The sequence below is a fragment of the Lutzomyia longipalpis genome, chromosome 2 (assembly GCF_024334085.1).
Source record: "Lutzomyia longipalpis isolate SR_M1_2022 chromosome 2, ASM2433408v1".
Lineage (NCBI taxonomy): Eukaryota > Metazoa > Arthropoda > Insecta > Diptera > Psychodidae > Lutzomyia > Lutzomyia longipalpis.
The window spans coordinates 10,981,825-11,008,481 of NC_074708.1; the positions used below are offsets into that span (position 1 = coordinate 10,981,825).

At 35.4% G+C, this 26,657-nt stretch overlaps 3 protein-coding genes across 7 annotated transcripts in view; 2 read left to right on the forward strand and 1 right to left on the reverse strand.

Annotated features, from left to right (window-relative positions):
• Positions 1-26,657, reverse strand: part of LOC129790699 (transmembrane protease serine 9-like) — a 776,474-nt gene that overhangs the window by 379,624 nt on the left and 370,193 nt on the right. The gene's annotated exons all lie outside the window — the stretch shown is intronic.
• The window catches only part of LOC129790652 (integrin alpha-PS2), a 36,198-nt gene continuing 11,076 nt past the window's right edge, over positions 1,536-26,657 (forward strand). Inside the window, exons 1-4 of one of the 2 annotated variants that reach the window (XM_055828258.1) lie at positions 1,536-2,099; positions 7,172-7,299; positions 12,435-12,532; positions 18,331-18,460. In XM_055828258.1, coding sequence (XP_055684233.1) covers positions 1,909-2,099; positions 7,172-7,299; positions 12,435-12,532; positions 18,331-18,460 — 547 coding nt within the window. In that variant the 5' untranslated portion in view covers positions 1,536-1,908. The remainder of the gene's footprint in view (positions 2,100-7,171; positions 7,300-12,434; positions 12,533-18,330; positions 18,461-26,657) is intronic. The other variant, XM_055828257.1, reaches the window with a different exon arrangement.
• On the forward strand, positions 18,842-26,512 carry LOC129790656 (uncharacterized protein K02A2.6-like). Of its 4 annotated transcripts, none has more exons than XM_055828266.1 (2): positions 18,842-23,725; positions 23,837-26,512. In XM_055828266.1, exons 1-2 carry the CDS (start codon positions 20,232-20,234, stop codon positions 24,453-24,455), a joined length of 4,113 nt encoding a protein of 1,370 aa, XP_055684241.1. In that variant the 5' UTR covers positions 18,842-20,231; the 3' UTR covers positions 24,456-26,512. The 4 variants fall into 4 exon arrangements, with proteins under 4 accessions (XP_055684241.1, XP_055684242.1, XP_055684243.1 ...); XM_055828267.1 differs by having other exon boundaries at positions 18,842-21,588; XM_055828268.1 differs by having other exon boundaries at positions 18,842-21,236.

Consider the following 26,657-nt stretch of genomic DNA (forward strand, 5'->3'; position numbering starts at 1 on the left):
CCGAACACGACCACTCGGCTGTATTCTCATTGGCCCACCGTGTACCACGTGATCACACGATTTTATTTCGCCACAATTCGCCGTAATAGATGGCGCTTGTGGTGTTTTGTTTCATCTTTGCTCTTTTGGAATTTGAAATAAAATTTGAAGGCTTTGATGGTGATAACGGAAAAAAGAATTTTCAATATGACGAATTTTAATAAATTCATTAAAATACTTTTCTTTTTACTTACATTCCGATTAGTAATTCAATTTTTTTTTTATAATTTTTAAATTGAAAGAAATACATAGTAAAATGCTTAAGATGTATGAAGAATTGCATGAACTGTGAAATCATGATTTTTGTTCAAGTAAAATCTTGAATTAAATTCGTTATTTGGATAATGTTTTCGTCATAAATTCAGAGAAAGCAGAGAAATCCTTTCAGGAGTCAGTTGAGGAATGTTCAACTACGGAATCTGTGTGAGTAAGAAGGTAAAAGGTATCATTTTTTGAGTTATCTAGCGACGTTTTTTGACCATAGTATTTTATCATCTTCAGGCTCTCTTGAATCAATAAAAAAAATAGCTACATAAAGTCCAAATGTTTAAGAAAAATATAAGTATAGGTAATGGAGAGTTTGAGGAGCGTCAGTCAACATTAAATTCATCAATAATCATTTAAAAAAAACTTCTTTTGGGCTAAGAGAAAAAGAATATTTCTTGTAGCATTCAATTCATATAAATTATCATTTTTTTTAAAGAGAAAATATGTTAAACATGCTTTTCACTTAAAGAACACAATAAATTGGATAAGTTATCCCTTGAGCAATCCTTACTACAGGCATAATAATAAAAGGACATTTGAATTACCAAAATTACCAATTAGTAAACAATTTTCTTATTTATTAAATTCTTATTGATATCCATTCTTATTTAATGCTTGAATCGAAAACTGAATTTCTCAATTTCCTTTAGAGCCTTTAGATAAACCGAAGTTATCAGGCAGAAATTTATTTATTTCTGAAAATTCTAGAAAACCTCTCATTCATGAACCAACTGTTACTGATAAATTGATTGAGAGAGTCATAAAATTTCTTACATTACAAATCCATAATTCAGTAACATTGAGTGATTCAAATTAAAATCATTATCATTTCCAAGAATTAGAATTTCTCTTCAACATAATATTGCATCTAAAAGAATTTTTTCTCAAGAATAAGATTCAACGATTAAATTCAATAAATCTTAATTTAAATTTAACTGATAAACTTGGCCTTTATAACTGAAATTATACATGAATAAAATGGAGATTCTCCCAGAAAGCTTTCAGATTCATCCCAATCATGTTGGTCTATTGGAAGGCATCACCCAGAAGCATCAGCAACAAGAGTGCTATCCGCGGAAAATGAGCCATGCTCCAGTTCCACGCGTGCCGCACAGGGTGTTCCCATGGCAATTTCCTCACCATGTCCGGATCTGTGAGTTTCGCACTGTCGCAGCTCGCGCGCGCTTCCAATAAGACACACAGACACGCGGGAGAGACCCTGCCTGGCGGAGTTGAGAGTCGATTCTCGCAGGAAAGCTCAGTTGTGCTCATGACTCGGCCGTGTGAAGACATCCATCTGCGCTGAGTGTTGTGTCGTGTGAGTGTGGGAGTCCCAGAGGGAGAGATTTAAAGTCACTTCCCCCGCGAAACGGTCATTCAGGGATTAAGGTACCCTCGTGTCCCCCGAGGAGTGCCATCCTGTGCAAATCCTGTGCCCCATGTGCCACAATATGACCATCTGAAGTGCCTTGTGGGATCATTTTTTTCTTGTGTGAGTGGAGAAAAAAAGAAATATATATAAAATTGTGCAAATTGGTGAGAATTACATCACGATTCGAGAAATAAAAGTTTTTTAAGAAAGAAGAGGATAGAGAAAAAAAAATGATGAGACTGTGGTGGAGATCTGTGAATCTCCTGGCATGGTGTGGCGCCTACTTCCTTCTGCACATCACCTTCCTGGACACCGTGGGAGCCTTTAATGTGGACACAGTGAATTATGTGAAGTACGAGGGGCATCATGATTCAATGTTCGGATTCAGTGTGGCTCTACATCAGGAATCTCAGCGGAAATGGTAATTTGCTTCTTCTTCTTCTTCTCAATATATGGGCTCTTCATTGCGCTCCCAGCATACCCGTCTCAACGGCACTGGGGTGTCCTTTCCTCGAAAAGGGATATCACTTTAGTGCGACATCCTCTTGAGGGTTTGTTAAAATGTGCAATGTGGTGCACATATGTGCGTAAAAGATGTCTTTTTCCTCAACTTTAGTGAATTTTATGCTCACGTACATAAATGTGGTGATGTATGGATGAGTAAATAAGGTATTTATTTAGTTGCGGATGCTCCAAAAATAGATGGTGGGGAACTAATATTTAGAATACAACTCTCTTGGGATGAGAGAATAACACACAACACGTTGGAAATCGTCGAAGAAGAAATCTCTGATGTTGAAGACAAGATGAGAAGTGAAAAAAAAGCCCGACTATTGGGGCGAAAGGGAAGAAAGGTTTATTTTTTAACACAACTCCAGATTAAGTGCAATCTTCCAAATACAAAAATATATACTCACAGCTCACAGAGCTACTAAACTCTGTACCGCGGAGGTTCCACGAAATCAAGAGAAGACGTGAAAAAAATAAAAGAAAAAAAGAGATCTGTTGAGATTGAAATGAAAAGTCCTCAGCGACACAAATAGATGGGCAATTTGTAGCAATTTGGAGTGGAATTTCTCGTCCCTCTTTCATTGCACAATCATCTTGGTGTCTTCCTCATCAATTTAATCCAGTGAGGTGGAAGAAAAATCCTCAGAATTTTTGTCCAGAACGTGTGTGACAATATTTTTGCTTCTGGGTGGAAAAGTAATACAGACAGGCGCATGAGCATGGTTGATCTGATTCACAATAAGTTAATTTTAGATTGTTAATTTAACTTGGCAAAATGCCTGACGAAACAGTTGTGTGTTGCTCAAAATTCAGCCGTGCTCAAGACGATGCCTACGCACTCGAAGAAAGGGAGAGTTGCAATTTGGAGATTGTGCTGAAAATTATGGGAACATTTTACAGTTTTTTTTTTGCTTTATTCGATATTTGCTTTAGTAGATTAATTTTGCCTGTTGCATTAAATTTAATTAAAAAAATGCTCCTTCTATTTTCCAGCGATGTTTAGCTTTTTTACAATATCTGTGAAAGTAGATGTCAAAGTTCAGTGTAGCTTTAGAACAATTATATCTCGTAAACTTAATACGATCTTGCAGTTTTCATGTTAAAGATCGAGATCAATCAAATAATCAATCAGATAAATTTTTTATGTTTTAAATAGCTAAAATTAAAAGAAAATACACTAAAGTATTACCAGGCGCCTCCATATTTATTCAAATTTACAAGTAAATTGCAGTGGAGACGCCTGGTACTTATGTTTTTCGCAACAACTGGACACATTTTAAAAGATTTATGAAGCATTCTGGGTTATTTTTTTTATTTCTTAGCATTATTTCTTTATCTATCCACTTTTGGTCCAATTTTATCATCCCCTCCGCCTTAAATTAATCGAATTAATCACTGATATCGATCTAAGATCAAAATTCTGGACTCTTTTCTCGATCTTAGTCTCTTGATTTGCGTACATTTGAAATAGAACTTTAAGAATAAAAAAGAATAAAAATTAACTTAAGAACAAAGATCATTTTAAAGAGAATATTTTAAAAACAATAAAAATTCTTGATGTTTTTCTTACAATAAGAACCATAAGAACTAATGCAAGCGACGAATAGAGATTACAATGGAGACGCCTGGTAGCTCAATCACACAGGCATTTCCTAATTTTTTATAGGATCGAAAAAAAGAAAGGAAATGTTTTTAGCTCTACCCAGAGCTTCCACTTTAAAGAAATCAAACAAACAATTTAATAGAATATTCTGCTGCACGTAATTTCCCACAAAATCTCGGAAATGTGTTTCAATACTTTTCAGTACGATCTCGCGTATCGACAATCATGTCTTCTCCTTCTTCTTGCAGTCACCACCACGGCGATGTATCGCAAAATGCAAGCAGTTAATCGTACAAATTGATATAAAGTGATTTGTAATATTCCTTCGGGGTATACATATCTCCTTTTTCCAGTTGATATTCACAACCGCTGGACATAATTCAATTCATCCCAATTGTCTGATGCGCGATTCCATTGATTATATTTTGTGACGCGCGCTAATCGAAAATGATGAACCAGTTGGTTGCGTTATTTTTCCATCTCGCGCGCAATACAACCATGATGTGTTGTTGCACTATATGAGAAGAACATGCGGTGTACATAATATGCAGAGATATATAAAAGGAGAGTGAAAAAAAAAACGCAACATATCAAACTTTACTACTGTTGTAATGTTTGTCTCCAGAGTGCCTCTGGATTTGATGCTATGGAAAGGCGATCTCGCCGGAGCGATCCCCATCAATTCTCACTCCGCTTTTCCAATATAATCGCGTATCCCCAAGAAGTCTTGTGTAATAATAAATTGCCCATGCCGTGTTGTACTCGTGCGATCGTGGAGCGGTGAAGCACCGCATGGCAGCGCGCGGAGATGCCTCTAAGGAGAATAACAAATACACAATAGTAAATAGGGCTTAAAGAGCCAAGAACTAATGATATTTGAACACTAAAATATTTGACGATCGCATTTGATCTCACACTTGATCATGGAGGAGCTGCGATTGGCTTCCATCAGTGAGTGGGAGAAATATGTGACACAGTACGATGAATTACATTTTCTACGTTATAAAAATAATTTTTCCAAAAGGGGGACGTCATCAAGGAAAAGGCTGTACATGAACTTTTTTTTTGTTTCACCAGCAGTGTGTACGAAATATGAGATTATGAGATGATCGGGTTTCATATGGAACGATCAGTCTATTGGTGCCTCAAATTACCATGAAAATTAGTCACACGGTTTTGTTACAAAACACAAACTGCGTCAAAGTTTTTTCTTTCTTTTCTTCAGAAACTTATTAATAAGAAGATTTAAGACAGCACGGTGCATTTATTTGAGACAAACCACAAGGTAAATAAATAATAAAAGAGATCAAAATGATCTTTATTACGAAATCCGTGTAATTTCAGGGGTTCTCTCTCGCCGTGCGTTGATTTAGAATAAAGACAACAAAAATATACGCGACTTTACATAAAAGGAGATGCATTTTGATTACAGGTTTTGGGTGGGATTTTTTCTTACCTTCAATTTTTCCCTCATGAAGTGATCAAGTACTTTCTTCCTAAAAGGTCCAAGCGCACTGCTCTTGAAATGCATATAAATACTGTAATTTATAAGACTTTCGATTGCAGTAATGAAATATGAATTAATTTTGTGAACTTGTTCCTCCACAAAATGTTTCCATTTCACAGAGCAACTGTTTGTTTTTTGGTAAAACCTTAAATTTTGAAATGCAAAATACAGAGATTTCAGATGGTACAGATTTTGATACATAAGAACTGGTTCGAAAAATTATTACTTTTGCAAATTGATCGAGAAAGAAATAGCATGAGAATTTTAATATTACGTTGCCAAAGGGAAAAAAAATATGAAATCTTCAAGTTTTTGTTATACAAAAAATGATTGAAATATTCTCGAAATTCGTCAATTTCTAAAAATATGTGGGGTATTATTCACAAGTTACAATGATTACGAATTATGCTCAAATTATTGCATGGTTTTCCATGTTTTATCAATCTTGAATTTATTCAACTAAAGTACACTGCCCGTAAAAAGTTTCCGGAAGAGACGAAAATGGGATTTTTTGTATTTTAAAATAGTATTAACTGTTTGTCACTCTGGATTTGAAAAGAGGAATAAATTATGTTTTACAAGAGGTTGTAGTTTAAAAAAATCTCATTAATTTACCAAAATGGCTGCCAAAAAAAACCCTTAAATCGATCTTGAAAAATCTGCCAGTTTCAGATGGTGAAGATATACATTTTTTAGAACTGGTAGACACAGCCATCATTTTAGATAAATTAAATGTATTACATGAGAAAAATCCCTAATTTTTACTCACTCAGAAACTTTTTACGGGTAGTGTAAATCATCGTTCCTTTTGCAAAATAATCTTTGGGCTTTCCAGCTACATATTTGCAGACGAATAATCTCCATTTTATCAGCCCAAAAGTTTCTCGCACCATGCCTTACATTATGTATGTACGAATTTTGGAGGCCAAGGCAACATGCAGAGTCCCCAATCAGTGCCCATACACGCATAATTTATCCAAATAAGCAGAAATTGTAATTTAAGATGACTTGTGGAGTGCTCCATTGAGTGTGGTAGAAAAATATTATTCCAGCAAAATGTACATTATGTTTATTTGGTGACAAACCCCTCGCACTACAATTTTTTTAAACGTGTAGGCTGCCCTCAGCAATGATGTGTGCATTTTGAAAAGGCAACAGAAGCTAGTTGAGATCAATGTAAGAATCTGAGAAAAACAGCGCCAATGGATCTCTAATTCTTATACGATATGAGTGCTTGTGTCTCTTTATTATATACAATTTTATTTTTATATATAGTGCGCCTGAAAGTGTATGAGAAGAGAGCGCGCGAGAGAGCGAGAGATCTCACCATGTTATATACAATAATATCTAGTTGATGGAGCGCGGGAGAAAAGTGGGGAAACATAAAATCATATAATCGTAAAAGAATTGTGCACACAGCGAAAGAAAATCGACTGATGAGCGAAATCAATGTGGAAAAATATCATCACACATAAGACAAATTTTTGACCAATTCAATCTTTTTTTTTTCATCTTGAGACTCTGAACACAAATTCATGAGAATTGCGGCGGCTCCGTTGAGGAGGTGGACGGGAGTGGTGGCTGTGAACGCATTGCTTTTCGACTATACAGTATATAATGTAAAACAGATGAAAATTTACATGAGAGTGGCCTTTAAAAATCACATGTTGCCTCTCTCTTGGCACACCGCACAACCGATGGACATATGGGAGAATTATGACAAAAAGATTGGGCCATTTGTTGAAAAAATCCCAGATTCTCCCGTGAAGGGATGCAGCCCACCCACTAAATCCCCCATAGATGCTTTCTACGACCCTCAAATGGTCAACATGTGTAATTTAAATGATCTTTTTTTCCTTCTTCTCTTTTGCAGGATAATCGTGGGTGCCCCCCAAGCGGACACATCCGCTATTCAACCTGAAGTTGTTAAAGGTGGAGCAGTCTACAAATGTGATCTCGCCTCTGATAGTCACTGCCAAATAATCCCATTCGACCGAAATGGTAATTTTCTCTTATTGCTCATACGTTTTCTCGCTACTCCATCTCCTTCTCCGTCGCCGTGGTATATTGACGAGAAGAACGACACCCATTCATAAAGACTGAAAACCCATTAAAATAGCCACCTACAAGATTACTATAAGAGTTATGGTGAATTGAGGTTTTTTCTCTTCTTTTTCCTTCTCTCTCTCTCCCTCCTACTATGCCTCTGTGTCTCTTTTATGTCCATGGGCTCGTACAAGAAAGAATAAAAAAAATTCATGTCACACCGCAAAATATTTTTCAAAGTTAACAAAATTTAACAAATACAAGGAAAGAGAGGAAATGCCATCACCGATACACTTGTGTGCAAAAATTTGTAAGCAGAACCTAAATGGGTAATTCTGCGTGGGTTCTTTTGAATAATTTTTAAATAAACATAGAGAATTATTTAATAATGAATCTAATTGCTTACATGAGCTCACCTGAGTGGTAAAAGTCTCAAAAGATTGGATATTTGAGAAATGTGTTGTTATCTGCCCATTTCCAGCTAATCTTTTACAGAGTCAATGATCTTGTGAAGACTTTAAAATTAAATCACAATAAACCCTTTAATGCTTTTTATAGATTAAGGACTTAAGGCTTGAATTGCGTCAAATAATCCTCAAAGTATGAAAATATATAAAATCGCAACTTAATCGACAGATCTATAGAATCTTTTGAAAGAATTTATTTAAAATAAAACAACCTTAATTTAATAATTAAGAATAAATTTTAAAAGTATACAGTCGATGTTCTTATTTTAGAACGCTCAACTTCAGGAAGAAATATTGTCTTTCCTGGATTTTCCTTTCAAGGATTAAACTTTATTCTATATTCTATTAAAATAAACTAAACACGTACTCTATTCATTCATTTTTTTTCTCTCAAAAGTTTTATTGATTCAAAATCTTGTTTCTCTCATTAAATTTATGCATTTACAAGTAAACACGCTGAGAAAATGGCATCATAAAAAACGATCGTTTTCGAACTTGTGCCACCCACTGTATGTATGAGTTTTGTGATGTATGAGAGGAAAAACTCGCAAGAAATTAATGTGTGTATGCAAATATTTCTTATATGCCTCGCTCCGGTGTTTACTCACATGATTTCATTTCTCTATTTTCGTATTCATTCTTTTTTTTGTTGAATTTTATTATTTACCTACCGGAGAAAATGATGAAAAGTCGTATTAATAGCATTTGATAGGATGCTTAATGAAGAATGACTTTAAAAACTTCAACAATGTGATTTATTGGATGTGTTGCATGGTGAGACATGAAGTAACCCCTTCTCTTCGTCTCTCACGTCCATGGAACACCAAAATGGATTATAATATGTATATAGTCAAGTGTTGCTTTTTTTTTCAATACGTAAGAGTGTTGCAAATCGAGAGCCTTTGGGGTATTTTTCAGCATATATAAATTCAAAGATATTTATATATCTCTTTATATCTCCACAAAGCTACTCTTTTGCATTTTCAACACCATCGAAATAAAAGACTCAAACACATGCTACCCAAATTCAATCAATTTGTATAAATTAATATGTATTTCCAACATGTCTCTCATACCGTTAAAATAAACATATTAATTTGTGGGCCGACAAAAATGCCGCCTAGAATAAAATGTCGAGAACGCCACCACGAACGCATAATGTTTGTTATACACTAGAAATAATTATTTCAATTCTTTTGCCATTCAAACGTAACTTTACAGTGAGACTACACAGTATATTCTCGCAGCTTTTTGAAGCCTTTTAGCTTCCCACTACGAAGCTTACAAGGGAAAGGAGAAATTGAGAACATATTTTTCAAATTTTTACAGAAATGAGTTTCTTTTGTATCTTATTCTCGTTAAAAAAATTGTTATTGACATCATATCCGTCAATTTAGTGAAGCGTCCTTGACTATGCAAACCGCACGACTATATACTATACGAAACCTTAGTGTATGCGACAATTGAAACCGTAAGTGCAAAATTACATAAGAACTTTGTAGAGCAAAAAGACATCAACTCAAGTGACTTATTAAAGTTTTAATGCATTATAAATGAAGTTAATAATTGATACACTTTATATACAATCTCTCGGGAATTTTCTTCAATCATCTCGAGTACATTTTATCAATGCATTGGGTGATTTTCTCTTGCTTTAAAGCCCCCAAAGACAGAGAGAGAAAGATTAGTATTACGTGATTGACTTAGCTTCTGTTTTACATCTTTTGTAACTTTACACGGAGATAACAATGGTATGTACATTTTTTTCTGTAAATCTTGCTCTTGAGTTGACAAAAGGAATATGTATGGAAAAATATGCTTATATGCTGAGATTTCCAATGTGACATGGTTCACGAGAGAAAATACCAAAGAGGCAGAAATTTAAAACAAATAACTCATATATCGGTTTCACAAGAGGCGCGACATTTTCAAGTGGGAGTATTTTTTTTTTGGAGGGGAAAATGAGGAATTTCTTCCCAAAAGACTTCCGCAGTTTTGGTCAAGTGATTTGCAATCAATTCCTCAGAGATGATATAAAACAGATGCTTTAAGAGAGTGATGAAAATCGGTTAGTGGGATGAATTTACAAAAATAGAAATTTTCATGGGATTTTTTTTTACTACAAGCCTACGCTTAATTGATAAGTATGACAATGAACAGGTGTCTGTAATAAAATAAAATATTACAGGTTACAAGTTAAGATTTTTTTTTGCAAAGATCTCAAATCTTAAATATTAAAGAATTTTTAAGGTAATCTCACTGAATTCCCCAAAAAGGAAGAAATATTTTACAATGAAAAAGAAAAAAAAACTCAATACGAAACACCCAAAAATGCTTGTAAATCAATAAATTCTGGATATGCTGGAGAAACTCGTGCCCATGGGCAATCCGAAAAGAGATGAATTGATCATTCTGTTGAAATATTATCTGTATGGTTTTATCGGGACATTAAAATTGAAGATTATTGTATTTGCCATTGTGCTGTGTGAGGTGAATAAGAACAAAAAAGGGGGGCAGCATAAGAAAAAAAAATCCTGTGTGATTCACCTTATTCAACAAATCAATGTACTGTCCAAATTATATTAGCATAACTTGTTCTTTTTTCCACTCCTCACCAGCAATATTTCCATGAGGTTTTGTGTATATTTTGTACTTTTCTCAAGTCAATTCTTCGCTTGGCACACACATATCGTCTCCCCGCATACATATCTATATGGGGAAAACGACAGCGCGACAAAGTATTCGATATGTTGGCAGAAAAAGAAATGTATAAAAGATTATATGGTTGTTGAGGGGTATAAGAAAATCGCAGAAACAAACACGCGAGACAGAGAAATTTAGAATAGAATTGAAAGATTCTACCTTCTTTTATTGTTATTATTATTTGCCATTTGGTGAGGATCGTTTTGTGCACTGCGGTACCTTATGGTGGGTTTGTCACAAAGTTTTCGGCCTTTCATTAAGAGATTCTTTTAAAACAATTCTAAGAACATTGGGAGATTGATGGAAAAGGGTTAATTCATTAGACTTAATTTTTAAGTTAAAATTAATTTATAAAAAGCAATTGACCGATTGTTCTTCAAATTGCCCAAGGAATGTGTGTGAGAATTTTCATGGCTCTAACTTAAAACATGAGTAAGTTGTGCTAAAAATTCTAACTAGGTTGAGGGGTAAATTGGGTTGCCTCAAAAATCAACCTTATACACCCCTAAAAATACTTTAAAAAAAATTACTGAAATTCACATTTTCATTCAATTTAACGACACAAAACAGGGAAAATTCACAATTTAAAGAGCAATAATGCAAAATTTATAATGCCAAAGGCTATAAACTTCTTGGCTAACCTGCATGATACGACGACATTGGGCCCTTGCAAAGGGACACAGTGAGGCTTGAGGGTGAGAAGGAGAGACACTTTTGCAATATAAAATTACTTATTGTATAAATTCATAATCCCGTTTTATACGCTCCTTTTAAAGTAAAATGCATTTAAATATCCATCTCAATGGGATTCAATGATATTTTTTTGTTTTCCTCCCTTTTTTGCGTCTTGTACGCCATCCACTGTCCAATTCTTTATTTATTTCTCAATATGCAACATCGTGGTCTTCTGAGGGACACGACAGGCTGGTAAAAAAAAAAAACATTAAATAAAATTTGCAATAGGGATACGATATATTTTATGTTTTCTACTATAAATTTATTCGCGACTATGGGAAAATTTTGCCGCGGAGAAATTATTCTTTTATTGGCAACAAAACGCATTGCTTTTTACATGTGTGGTAATACAGGGCACATGCTCACGATGAATTATGTTTCGAGAGGAGAATTATTGTCTAAATGCAATCGTTATAGCAAGTTAATAACATTGGATTAATGTATATCATTCGTATATAAATGGTATTTATGATGATTAATTTTTTAAATTAAATCCCATAAATTATATTATTGTTGCATAGGTCTGAACAAGTGTTTTCTAACACTTAAAGGTGGGTTCTATTGGTCGTGCCATTTTTTTGTTCTTAGATTACACTCGCATTTCCCCATTTACCTGTGTGTAACGCATCAAAGCATTTATTATGTACCTATTTTCTAATCAGAAAAAGCTGTCATTGTTATGAGAAATTCAATAGAGATCATCAAGCTAAAATCAAGAAGAAAAAAAAAACGAATCATGATTTGTTCAAGCAACAGTGCACCAAAATTATCACAACAATCATTCATAATGTGATTTCTCATTCATTCACATAATATTTTGTTGTGTGTTGGTGTTTTTGTCAATGAGTCGGAAAAGATGTGAGCACAATAAATTTCCGTAGATTGAGCATCTTCATGCTTTTGGTGGAAAAATCAATCATTATAGAAGTATTTTGTAAAAAACCACACACTCGCCTCTTCCACCTCATATTTATTATTATGAAAAATCTTCATCTTTGTTATTCATCTCCTCTTATTTAATATAATGCCATTGATGTCTCACAAAACTGTTGGTTGCTATTATGTGTCTCTCTATTTGATTATATATGATAAATTGTACTAATTATTTATTTTGGAAACTAACTCATTCTTTTTTTTTTCTCTCTCTCTCTCTCTCTATTTCCCCTCAACCGTGTCGAAATTCAGGGCCCCAGAGAAATGAACAAAATGATAGAGTGGATACAAAGTCTTTTCAATGGTTCGGAGCAACTGTTTCCAGTTCAGGACCCGATGGACCCGTAGTGGTGAGTTTAAATTAACTAAAACTATTTTTTAGTTTATAAGTAGGTATATAGTTAAATAAATTCTACTTGATTGAATTTAATCCTCTTTTGCGATCGCATTCGATCATTTTATCGCAATATTTATTCACTGGATAAACTCAGAGAATATTTCGTAGTGAAAACGTCTTCTTTGACTACTTTGAAGTAAATTTAACGTATTTTTACTTATTCTAGTAAAATTACTAAATTAATCAAAGTAGAAGAATATGTTTGGTTCAGTTTATAGACATTAAAGGGTTAATATACTCATAAGATTGAAATTTTTAAATTATACATCTTCATAAAGATTTAAATGTTCAAATCTCAAGAACTTATCATGTTCTAAGATTTACTCTCAGTCTGATTGAATTCTTTCCCCATCGCTAATTCTTTAGGAGACCCTGAATCATTCTATGATTCTTATCTCAAAGAAATTCCATTGAAAGTGTAAGAATTTGAACATAAGTATGAAAAGAAGAATTTCTAACGATATATGATTTCATGAGGTGAATATTTTCAAACTACAATCCTCACTTTTAATAAATTGCCTACAGAATTCTTTAAGCAACGACAACCAAATCTTCCAGTTTCAAATATTTTTTAGAAGAAGAAAAAACGAAGAGTTAAAAAAATAATAAAAAAAAATCCCACAATAAAGTGGTAGCGCGCGCAAAAAAAATCGTGTGACTTCATGCTGGTTTTCTGTCTAAATATCTCATCTATCTGGACCGTCTCAGTACATGCTGCTGTATTATATTAATTAATGGCATGCAATGTCAAGAGTTGAAGAGATCACATGCCACGCCACCACAATAGCCGTACCAAATGTGCTCTCACTGTTCTTTTTCGTTCAATATATATTCTCTGGGCGAAAGGGGGAATGCTAAAGAAATTTTTATTGGTGGTACATATACCCCAAACACCAACATGTTGGTGGAAACGGCACAGAAGAGCGATGCATTTAAGAAGAAAATGTTCATGTTTTAATTGAATAATTGTGTGCGAGACAAATATGTGTAAAACGCGATTATAAAATGGAAGGGAAAGAGTGCTAAAGGAAAGATCCTCTGCCACAATCACGAATCTCTTGCATTGCCACCAGCTTCTTGTATTTATTCGAAAAAGTGGCCACAACGATATGGTTGTTGTATATTTAAATGCGCAGCATCTTGTTGCATGAAATGCAATGTATTCTTCATATGGCTTTATTAGGGAAGGGATGCAAAAGAGATATTGTCAAGTAGCTTCGTTTTTTCCCCTTTTTGGTCTTTTATAAGATATTCTCCCCTTGACCACAAATCTGTCGAAAAACCACAATATTCTTCCAACAATGAGAACAAAGCTGATGTGTGCGAGTGATTTAATGCAGAGGTGGAGAAGTAAATCACATATTTCAAAAGAAAGCTGTCCAACTTGTAGGATTGGCTCTAAATTGTCTTCCGCTCATATCGATAACTTATTGCTTTGTTTAAAGGTGGACCTTTAACCTCTTCTGTTTATTTATTTATGGAAGAAAATTGAAGAGTTTGTAGAATTAAAAAAAAAATCTTTGTTAGAGATTGTTGCTGCTAAAAAAAAAAGGCAAAGTTAAATAATTTTAAGATGCATAAAAAGATATATCTCATATACCGTTAAATGGGATAATAAATTACACCTTTTTCAAATCAATTTCTTCTTCTAACATGAATAAGTTTAGATCATAAATGCTTTATTTTATTGACCTAAAAAAGAAGATCATCTTTTCAATTTATCAATTTAGGGTCAGAGAGATAACTTAGCTCATCTCCTGTCAATTGATTCTAATTGATTAACCTACTGAACCCCTTAATTTCCTCCAAGAATTAAATTCAAATCCTTCAATATATATAATGCTCATAACTATTTATCTTCCAAAAGTAAACAGTTAATCTTATTTTTATCTTAAACAATCCTAATGGAAGAACTTCATACAAACATCCTTTTCCATCTGGGAACATGAAAGAACTATTTCATCCCGAACAAGATCCCACCTGGGTTGAGGATAATTTTTAGTTATCGCAAATGCTTTTCAGCCTTTTAACACTTTATATGGTAAAGTGAGTAATGCGTTTAGTATCGACAAGACAATTTGGTTTCTCGCCAAGGCATACAAAAGAATTTTGCAACATAATGTGTTTGAATTTGTATTAAATGCCTGTTGCACCTAAACTGTGAGTCTCTACACACAAGAGAGTTCAATTCAGAAGCAGAAGGTGGGGAAGAGGAGATGTAGCAATATACCTACTTATGGTGCAAAAGAGAAGTGAAAAAAGATAAGAGATGCAATCCTTTTGCCAGCATCTTCCACCGTACGGTGTGTGTGGGGGTCCAACATTGTCGGCCTCTCCGAAAGACCCAAAGCCCATACCAGCGTGCCCTTTAAAGTGGTAGTATGTCGTTTTTCGGTTTGTATTATCTTAATATGACTCGTAAAATTTGCATTGGAATGTTTGAAAGGAACTCTTATGTGAGAGAGAGAACTTTGTTTTAAGGTTCTTTGGTGTTACTTTTTTCTTTACTTTCCTCCACAGAGACCCCCGCGCTCCTTTTCAATTCAATATCTCTCTTCTTTGCCTTCCATGCCCCCGCCGTGTGTTGTCTTCCTTCTTTCGCGCAAAAGATTACTATATTCTTGCCAAGATAGCTCTGACGTGGATTTTCATTTTGAAAGCATAAAAAAAAGAAAGGATCTAATTAAATTCACAAATTATAATAGATCCATTACAATATCAAAGAAAATCAATTAAAAATCAAACAAGTACTAATCCTTAGAAAACTAAAGAACAAAAATAAATAAAATAGCGGCGTCTGAACTATCTTGGATTCTTGTTTGAGTTGCGACCAAGTGCATTAAGTTATTTATTTTTGTTGTATCTCCATCGCGCAACTTTAGAACAGACGCAATTGATAAAGGTTTCTTTTTGTTTGAACTTTAAGTCTGTCTCTCACGTGTAATCTGGTGGTGTGATGGTTTTAGAAAAGGAAATATCATTTGTCTGTCCTTCCCTTTATATCGTGTCTCCGTTTGCTTCTTCTTTTTTTCCCGCCTTGTACGCTTCTCATTGTTCTTGGGCAGTCAATGAAATACTATCGTGGCTATTGAGGGTGAAATTTTCTCCTATAAGTGAGCACACAACTAAAAGAGGGAAAGAAATTAAATTATAAATAGAGCACAATAAAATCAAATTTGCAAGGCAATTATATTGCGCGGAAATAAAAAAGGTGAAGAAGAGCGTAGTAAAACATAATGTTGGTGGACATGGGGACCACACCTCTGAACTGAATCGATTGAGGTGGTTTTCCAATTGGAAATCTCTTCGCAGCACTATCTCACACTACGTATGGTTCTACCCAGCGATGATGAGTGCTATGTGGCCTAAATTTCACTTCTTGTGGGGAATATAAATCGATATATCTAATGGACTAGGTGATTTTCTTTTTATTGGCTTTTTAACACATTTACAACACTCTTTGCCAGCGCGAGGTGGGAAAATTTGTCTTTCACATCCAAAATTTACCTTTTTAATTCGGAAGCATCGCACAGGGCAAACATTGCTAAATTGCCATTCGTACACATGGGCGAGAGTGGCAGAAGAAGAAGACACCGCATGAATAGTGAGAAGAAGGAAGCCCGAAAAAAAGGTGAAAAGCGATAAAATATTGTGGCATGTTGTCAATGCGAAACAGCAAAGGGACCAAGGTGAAAAAAATTAGACCCTCCTTGCCACACAATAAAATATTTACTAATGTAGGTCATCCTCAATGGGACAGTGATAAGAACGTGTGTGTGTGTGAAAAAATATCCTTTCGTGCGTGTCCGAGTTTGCACGCAAAAATAAATATAATCAATTTGCGTGTTGATTTTTACTTGATTGCTTGATTGGCCAAAACTCCCTTTTTGTGGCATTCTCTCACCGCCCCACTGTCTCCATCACCTCATCCCGACTGTGATTGCATACATAGCTATTCTTGCTAATTTGAAGCAATAACTTGAGAGATTTGTTGGATAGTTTTGGCATTGAACTGTATAATATAGGATTTTAATTTGATTACTTTCTCTCCATAATATATGAAAAGGTTTAATTAAGGATATGTTCGTTCAATTCAAGGATAAAGATTAAAGTTGGTCACTGTCACGCAATTTAATTTATCTTCTAGCTGAGAGAAAAAAGTTATTTTATTACAATTAACATTTAGTCTTGATTATTTAATTAAAGTTCATAGATAACAAACTTTTATATGAATTCCATATAAAAGATATTAACTTCAGCCTTATTAAATTAAATACAGATTAATCATATTTTATTAATCACTGCTTGATATTTTTACTTTAAATTCTTAAAGCAGTTTACCCGTTTCTGTATGAGAACACCCCTTATTCGAAGGGTCAAAAAGGTCACGCCTAATATTGTAGGGAATCAAGACAGAATAAGAAATTATCAAAGAGACTTTACTTTTTCCACTGAGATCAGCCGGGAAAAGCCGGCAAATATTTGTTTGAAAATGTACAATAATGACGTCACATTTCTGTTTTTTTGTCTCTTAATGCAAGGAACATTCATGCTAATGCTACGTCGGTGATTTTTGACAAAGTATTTTTATGCCTCATGCATTGAAAGAAACAAAAAATCAAAATTGTGACGTCATTTTTTGTATTTTTTAAACAAATATTTAGAGTAGAAAATGGTAAGTTTTTTTTGGCCATTTCTTATTCCTTTTTGATCATCTTTGAGAATTTGTGTGTCCCAACTGATTCCTCAGCTGTGGGATTTTCTCATAGAAAACGAATATACTCCTTTTATAAAGTAATTTCAAGTAATATTTATAGATTTGCAAAGAGATAAAATATTAATTTCTAATTAAAATAATTTGCAAAAGACATTTTATACACCTTTCAACTCTTTCATAGCAATAAAGCAATGCCCCACAGGGATATTGGCAATGGGCGGGCAAGAACTTAATTCATTTATTGGCGCTAATTTTCCTTTTCATCCACTTTATGGTTTGTTTGTCCATGAATGTGTATGGCCTACAAAAAAAACGCACACAAAATCCTGATTGAAAGGCCATGATTATGGGGTAGTTGTGGACAGGATAGGCGTGTAAAGTAACGCACAATTTGATGGGTCTTTTAATGAGGTGAGAATTAGTTTATATATGTGGCAAAAGGGGGGCGAAATGATGAAAGAATTCCATCTTCGTGAAAAAAAAACAACAACTGACTTTGTATGAGCACAAACTGTCTCTATGGTACAATGTTATACAGCAAGACATCATAAAAGTATGTGGAGAGCAGGTACTACCTTCCGATAATGGAGACATCAGTTAAAGTTGGTGTACCGTTTTAAAAATTGAATCTCAAGTTCGTGCATTACATACCATTTGAGATAGAGAAAGAGAGATTATATGGAATAGCGTATTGCCGGTATGCTAGTTTTAATGCTGGACTATATGTAGTGCATAAGATGAGAGGGCAGGAAGGTAGAAAAAAAACGAGGCTGAACGCTTAAGGATTGCTAAAAGACGGAAAAATGGAGAAAATAGTGTTTTGAATTCTCTTATATATCGCACCAATGTTGTACAATTTTGCCATCATCGCACTTCATTGCAATTCACCAACAAAATGCAATATTATGTATCTCCCCTTCTCATCACATTGCATTTCATGCGAAAAAGCATAATTTTATCATGACCTTTTTAATTTAAATGCCACAGGAGTAATTTTCTCTTTGCTGATTTTTTTTTGTGTGCATCTTTTGCAGGCATGTGCCCCGAGATATGTCTTTCACACGATGTCACCGCGCAAAGTTGAAAGAGTGGAGCCCGTTGGAACATGCTATTTGGCAAAGAGCAATCTTCTTGAGTTTACAGAATATTCACCGTGTCGAACAAGTGAGTTGAGTGCTAATCTCCCCATTGCATGTTTCTCCAATTTCACAGTCAACCCATGCAAATCTCCCGCTCTTCCCACATTTTTTCTCTCTCTTTAATTCACTCTCTGATCTTCCTCATCCCATCTGCAATCTCTGCACCACACTGCAGAGAGCCCATAAAGCACATAGTCTTTTAATGAAGGATGATTGTATCGATTAACAATATATTGGAGTACATATCACCCGCGCAAGAACGAACATTAAAATGGAAGAGAAGGAGATTGAGGAAAGGTCAAGTCATGGCGGAAATGGGATGAAAATGAAATGCAATAATTTTATGAATGGATATTTCTTCTTGTGTGTATCAAGTGTGGCCAATGAATCGCATAACATTGATAATTTAGTGTCGTATATTACATGTAGTACTGTCAATGCGGTGTGAAGAGGGATTTATTGGGTATATGGGAAAAATTTCCTATATATAAAATATTATTTTATACACGAAGGGTGAAGGAAAAACCAACAAATGCGTACAAGGCGCGTACAATTTATTCTCCACACTTTGCAATTCAATTCGTTTCGTGTTATCAAATATTCCGTGGTGATTGCACGTTTTATGAGCAAAATTGGTGGAAGGAGCGAAACTAATTGGACATTATTGTTGATTAGAGGTCTTAATTTCCTGTATTGCATGTAACCTTTTGCTAAAAAGCAATGCAAAAGGTGAAGTACATACATATATAATTCAAAATTAGACAGGTAGCAATTATTGATGATTTTAATGAATAAATTCTTGCGCATATATCTTTCCAATTTTATAAATTTTAAACCTTTGTTGGATTCGATACGTCTAACTTTTTTCTCTCAAAAAGAAAATGTTTTTCTAACTTTCTTGCGCTGAACTTGAAGTAATTGAACTAGATTAAACAGCTAAAATGGACACAATGACCAGAAAAATCCTTCAAGGGTTAAACAAGAATACATTTCTTGTGGGATTAATACGGAATTTTCACGCAATTTTCACAAAATGTCAGAATTAATGTAGCAAATATTTATTTCATTTTATAGTTCCTTCGTCAATATTGGATTAAAAAACTAAAATTGCCATAAAATATTATCTCTTACGACCTGTGAAATTGAAATCTTGTTTTATGGAATTTAAAGTGTAGGAGACATTAATTAGATTTGAGAAGATAATTTCAGCGTATAAAGGAATTTTCATTTGGTTTTGCGGTCATTTAGATGAGAGAATTTACTGCTCTAATTTGCAAGTCATTGCTCTATCATCCAGTTTTATTGTGAGATGGCATTTTGCTGAAAGGTAAAATAATTATTTCTCAATCACAGCAAATAAATTATTGGGCTCCTCGGCACTTGCGGAAAACGCACTTGCGGACTTGGCTGATTTTACGACACTTGCGGACAGAGAAGGCTACCTGGGTACGAAAGGGATTTACCCTAGACATATGCGGACTTCGGAGGGTAGGTAGAATTTTGAGCATCGACAAATTTGCCACTTGCGAACAGTATGCGGCCAGCAAAAGGGGCCTTCTGTATGTGTGTGATCCGAAGGCGCAGTGTGGGTTGTGAAAACTGATGTGTCCCAACCCAATCTATATAAACGCATGTAATTGCATTCAATAAACCAGTCTACTCTCAACCCTCGAATAGTTCATATACTTTATTGGCGACGAGCGGAGCAAATAACGGCAGAGTGAAAAAATTGAAAGTGTGGCCGACCGCGTGTGCATGAGAAAAAAAAGTGAATTTCCACGAAAAAAGGCAAGAAAATGCCAAGAATGGAAGCGGAACAAGCTGGAGAAGCTTCAGGAAGTGGCACGGGATCAGCCAGGACCCTCACAGAGGGAGTGCAAGGACATAGTAGCTCATTTGGCTCAATTGAACCATACATTCACGACGAGGGAGACGATTTTGAGGAATATCTCGAAAGGATGGAGAGTTTCTTGGACACGAATAGAATCACGGACAGCGTAAGGAAGAGAGATGTGTTCATCACTTTCGCCGGAAAGGAGATTTACAAGGCTCTGAAAGCCGCAATTCAGCCAAGGAAGGTGAGGGAACTCACATATAAGGAAATGACTCAGGTGTTAACCAACAAATATGCGAGAAAGAAGAGTCGAATTGGGCAGAGATTCAAGTTCCACAATAGAGTCCAAGCAGAAGGAGAATCCATCGAAGATTTCGCTCAAGATTTGCAGTTTTTGGCACAGTCTTGTGAGTACGGAAATGCTCTTGATGAATCGCTGCGGGATAGATTTGTCTGTGGTCTCAGAAATACACGGATTCAGACCAAACTGATCGATGACGATCAAGCCACTTTCGACCAGGTGTTAAGGACGGCACTGAACATGGAACTCACAGAGGAGAGTGTGAAAATGATACATCCGTTAAAAACGGAAAACATCGCGAAAATTGCCCATGTGAAGCAGAAAGCGCCATCCAAGCAGAGAAAAGGAGGAACACCATACATCAAGTGCTACAATTGCAACAAGTGGGGATCCCACGTGGCAGCAGAATGCAAAGTGAAGAAGAAATCATCAAGGAAGGAATTTTCGAGAAGGGAATCGTCAAAGAAGGAAGCCAAGAAGAAGCACGAAGTGAAAAATCTACAGTACATCGCCAGCGACAGCTCCGACAGCTCAGAAGGATACCGCATAGATAGAGCTGTCCACTCATTGCGATTAGGATCAATTCTTAAGGAAGGAAAATTGCGCAACCATACACCAAATGAGGTGGAGCGAGAGGGCTCGGTAAGTGATCCAGTTTATATTGAGGTAAGTATGGGTAAGTATAAAATCAAAATGGAAATTGATTGCGGTGCTCATACATCAGTAATGCATGTAGATGATTATAAAAAATATTTCAGCGAGTTCCCATTGCGAAAGTGTGCGTTAACTTTATCAGTAGTTACGGGAGATGATATTGCTATTGTTGGGCAAATTAAAGGGGAAATAAAAATTAAATTTGGCTCAGGGAGAAAGCAAAAATTCGAAAAAATGAGAATTGTGATAATCAGTTGTGCGCATCGTTTTATACCACTCTGTGGGCGCGATTGGATTAGTAGAATTTACCCACAGTGGAGAAATACATTCAAGTGCAATGCGATTAAAGAGAAAGAGAATAAGAGTGAGGAAAAGAGAAATACGAAAATTCTTGCAAATGTTCTTGAGGAATATAAAGATGTCTTTGATGTTTCGGACAACAGCCCGGTGAAGCATTTTAAAGTTGATATTGTGCTGAAAGAAGACGCGAAACCCATTTTTCACAAACCTTACACAGTACCTTTTGGTATACGCGATGAAGTGGAAAGGGAAGTAAATAGGTTGGTGGAAAATGGTATTTTAAAACCAGTACAATATTCCCGTTGGGCTTCACCCATTGTGGTAGCCAAGAAAAAAAATGGCAAAATAAGATTATGTGTGGATTGTAAAGTTACAGTGAATAAATGCATAGAAGTAGCTCATTACCCTTTGCCAAGGACGGATGAATGTTTCTTGAATTTGGCAAATTGCTCGGTTTTTTGTGTGGTAGACCTAGCAGGGGCTTACCAGCAATTAGAAGTTGCAGCAGATTCACAAGAACTTTTGACTATAAATACCCACAAGGGATTATTCCGATTTTCACGATTAATTTTCGGATTAAGTTCAAGTCCAGCGATTTTTCAATCCATAATGGATCAAATTTTGTCCGGAATTCCTCAAATCTCTTGCTTTATTGATGATATTTTAATTGGCGGGAAAAATGTAGAAGATTGCGAGAAAATTTTAAGAAAAGTACTTTCGAGGTTGAGGAAATTTAACGTAAAAGCAAATAGAGAAAAGTGCGTTTTCTTTAGAAATTCCGTTGAGTATTTGGGACATTTATTGTCCAAGGACGGCATAAGGCCATTGCTGGACAAACTCGAAACAATTAAATTAGCGGAAAGACCCCAAAATGTGACTCAATTAAAATCATACATTGGCTTGTTGACTTATTATGGTAAGTTTATAAAGAATCTTGCAGAGAAATTATCGCCGCTGTACCATCTTTTACAAAAAGAAGTTCCTTTTGAATGGACTGATTTGCATCAAAAAACGTTCGAAGAAAGCAAACTTTGGCTGCAAAAAGATAATTTCCTGATTCACTATCAAAGTGATTTGCCACTGACGATCAGCGTAGACGCATCGGCAACAGGAGTAGGCGCAGTGCTATCGCACATAGTAAATGGGGTAGAACGACCTATATATTTTGCTTCCTCAACGCTGTCAAAAGCGGAAAGAGGATACTCGAATTGTGAGAGAGAAGCTCTCAGTTTAGTATTTGCGGTCAGAAAGTTCCATAAGTACATTTATGGGAGAAAAGTCCAGGTCTTTACAGATCATGCGAGTTTAAAGGAAATATTCGGCAACATAAAACGAAGTAGTGCAGTTGCTACGGCAAGATTAGCCAGATGGGCGATACAGTTGGGCATGTATGACCTCAATATACAATACAGAAAAGGTACACAAAACGGCAATGCGGATTTTCTCTCAAGATTCCCTATAAACAAACCTACGGGAATTAAAGAAATCAAAATTAATTTTTTAGATATAATTGGAGTCATTCCGTTAACAGAGCATGAGTTGATTAAAGAAACTGCGAAAGATAAAGTTTTACAAGAATTGAAAAAGTTGATTAAAACAAGATATCCTAAAGATCATGAAGTTCAAAATAATGCATTAAAACCTTATTTACGATTCAAGGCGGATTTAACGATTAACAATGAGTTGATTTATCTGGGAAATCGGGTAATAATTCCAGAAAGTATGCGCGAGAATGTTTTGAAGTTAATTCACGGCGGGCATGAGGGAATCGTAAGAGTCAAAATGTTGGCCAGGTCATGCTGCTGGTGGCCTCGAATTGATTCCGATTTAGAAACAATGATCGCAAGTTGTGAAATTTGTCAGAAACATTCATCCAAACCAGCAAAAATATCTTTAACGCCTTGGAAAAAATCAGAAGGTCCATGGGAAAGAATCCATATTGACTTTATGCATTTCGGGGGTAAAACGATCTTAATTGTAGTTGACAGTTATTCCAAGTACATGGATTTATACTTGATGACCAATTCTAACGCGGAGGACGTTATTTCGAAACTGAGAAATTTGTTTTCTACTTGGGGTTTACCACGAGTATTAGTTTCGGATAACGGACCACCATTTTTCTCAAGAAAATTTCAAAAATTTTTAGAAGTAAATGGTATTAAGTATGTATCCACACCACCCTATCATCCGAGTTCTAATGGGTTAGCAGAAAGGGCAGTCCAAACAGCAAAATCATCGCTCAAGAAATTTGTTGCAGATGCACGATACACAGATCTTTCACTAAAGTCTATGTTGGATTTATTTCGTTTCAGGTACAATCATTGTCCGACTACGACGACGAAGTGCTCACCCAGTAGTTTTCTACTAAGCTACACACCCAGATCATCGGTTACGATTGTTGATGACGACACTAGCACGAACACGGACGAATCTCAGAAGGTATCTGGCAAGGAGCCAGTAAAGAGGAAGGACAAGTCAGAATCCTCCAAGGAGGAAGGATCAAAGCTTGTAAAAGGGGGAGAAGCAGTACGCATGAAGCGTAAAGAAAAGGAAACACTTGAAGTGGGACAAAAGGTTTATTATTGTTCACCGTTTGGATGGAGAATAGGCACAATTGCCAAGCGTTTGTCTAAAGTGGTTTATATAATCACTATAAATGGAAATCGAATTAAGGTACACCGCGACCAACTGAAGAAGTACACTCCGAACATTAAATCTGGCGAATCTTCACCAAATCCTGTAGAAAGATCATCGACTACAAGTTCGACACCCTGTTCAACAGGAACCGCATCACGAAGTCCGAGGAACTCAACAGACGATGATGTTTTCTATAGTCCAGCGGCATTGTCACACCCAACACCGAGATTGATAGAGACACCACGCCGAAGCGGCAGGTTATTGTCAAGACCGCGAATCAATTATAAAGTGTAAATTAACTTTTTAAAAAATTGTAATAATTTTTGAATAAGCGAGGGGAAGTGATGTGTCCCAACCCAATCTATATAAACGCATGTAATTGCATTCAATAAACCAGTCTACTCTCAACCCTCGAATAGTTCATATACTTTAAAAACTTTAAAAATTAGCTAATCGTTCATTAATTCAAAATTCTTCAAAACGATTTTTCTTTTACGATTTTTAGCTCTCCATGCCCCAGATAAAAAACTCAATAGTTGGTTGAAAACTCCATAGTTAAAAAACTCCATATTTATAAAAACTCAATAGTTATAAAAACTCAATAGTTAAAAAACTCCATAGTTAAAAAACTCCATAGTTAAAAAACTCAATAGTTATAAAAACTCCATAGTTGAAAAACTCAATAGTTATAAGAACTCAATAGTTATAAGAACTCCATAGTTAAGAAACTCAATAGTTATAAAAACTCCATAGTTGAAAAATTCCACAGTTAAAAAAACTCAAGTTGGTTGAAAACTCCATATTTAAAAAACTCAATAGTTATAAAAACTCCTCTGTGGAGTTTTCTCGCAACTGTGTACTTTTTGATATAATCCACCTAACACAGAATATCTTTGAAGTTTTCCTACAAATGATGAGTATGCTTGACCAACATAAAGCTGGACGGCCTACAGGCCAAAAAAGCAGTTCTACTACGCAAATATGTGACTTAAAATGTGCTATTAAGCACAATTTGAACCCGAACTTAGGGAATCGAATTTTACGACGATTTGAGACTCCCTTTTTCTTAAAAAATCGTTCTAAATTTGAAACCAAGTTTAAAAACTTCAAACAAATATATTTAGGTACGTCTATAATACGCGAAATGTTTAAAAGCTATAGTTTTTTGCCTAAAAAGTAATATTTGTGCATCAAAAATATAGACGAATCTACCGAATCTTAACAAATAAACCGAATATTGGCGAATCAATCGAATCTAGGCGAATAATCTGAATCTTGGCGAATCATCCGAATTTTTAGCGAATAATCCGAAGATTTTCATTCAGATAAACACCCCTTGGGGCAGGGGCATGGAGAGCTAAAAATCGTAAAAGAAAAATCGTTTTGAAGAATTTTGAATTAATGAACGATTAGCTAATTTTTAAAGTTTTCACAACCCACACTGCGCCTTCGGATCACACACATACAGAAGGCCCCTTTTGCTGGCCGCATACTGTTCGCAAGTGGCAAATTTGTCGATGCTCAAAATTCTACCTACCCTCCGAAGTCCGCATATGTCTAGGGTAAATCCCTTTCGTACCCAGGTAGCCTTCTCTGTCCGCAAGTGTCGTAAAATCAGCCAAGTCCGCAAGTGCGTTTTCCGCAAGTGCCGAGGCACCAAATTATTGTTTTATTGCGATTATAATATCAACTGATGATAATTAATTATGATTAATGAATTAAAATTTAATTATCAATCAAATTAATTGAGATCTATGCAACAAAAATCATTTGAACCTCTTAGCCAAATAATAATGAAGAATTGCTCAAGAGAGAGCCTCGGTGGTGTAGTGAGTTAAAACACAACACCACGCCATTCCCGGCCGAGGTTGCGGGTTCGATTCCCGCTGCGGCTTGCCGTTCTGGCCCGTGTTTCCTTCTTTCCTTCTTTCCTATCTCTTCTACAAAATTTATCCTTCCCAATTTTGAGGCAACTGTGCCTTTCTGAAAGTTCTGGAGTCTGATTGAGCCATAATTGGCGAAAAAATTCTGTGGCCTAACGGTCATCTTCTGCACCACCTCGGTGCCATCTGTCTGGGAATGAGGAGCTGCTTCCCAATGTGTCTGTGCTGGCTAATGCCGATCTGTGTCTACACTAACTGCCCCCAAAGGGAGGATCTGATCGATTGAAGGAGTGGAGTGATCAACGCGGATGCCATCACTGATAATGACGACATCTGCAATCTCCAGCACCAAACAAGTCAACGAACTTCGGTGCTGTGTATATCTTCCAGTATATCAATTATTGTATCGAATAGAATTTGATTGTAATTAGGTATAATGGAATGAATAAAATAATTTGAATTTGAAAATTTTTTTTATTAAAAAAATACGTGAATGAATAGTCCTCAAAAATGTATGTTGAGTTCACCAACCGTTATGTATGGAATGTTTGGATTTCTATGATGCTAGTATGTACCTACAAATATGTAAGAAATTACATATTCATCAGTCTTT

What these genes read in the sequence shown, in the direction of transcription:
- LOC129790656 (XM_055828266.1), top strand. Translation starts at nt 20,232, where the DNA reads ATGCCAAGAATGGAAGCGGAACAAGCTGGAGAAGCTTCAGGAAGTGGC. An exon ending in TATCATCCGAGTTCTAATGG is followed by an intron (nt 23,726 to 23,836) that starts GTTAGCAGAAAG and finishes ATTTCGTTTCAG; the next exon opens with GTACAATCATTGTCCGACTA.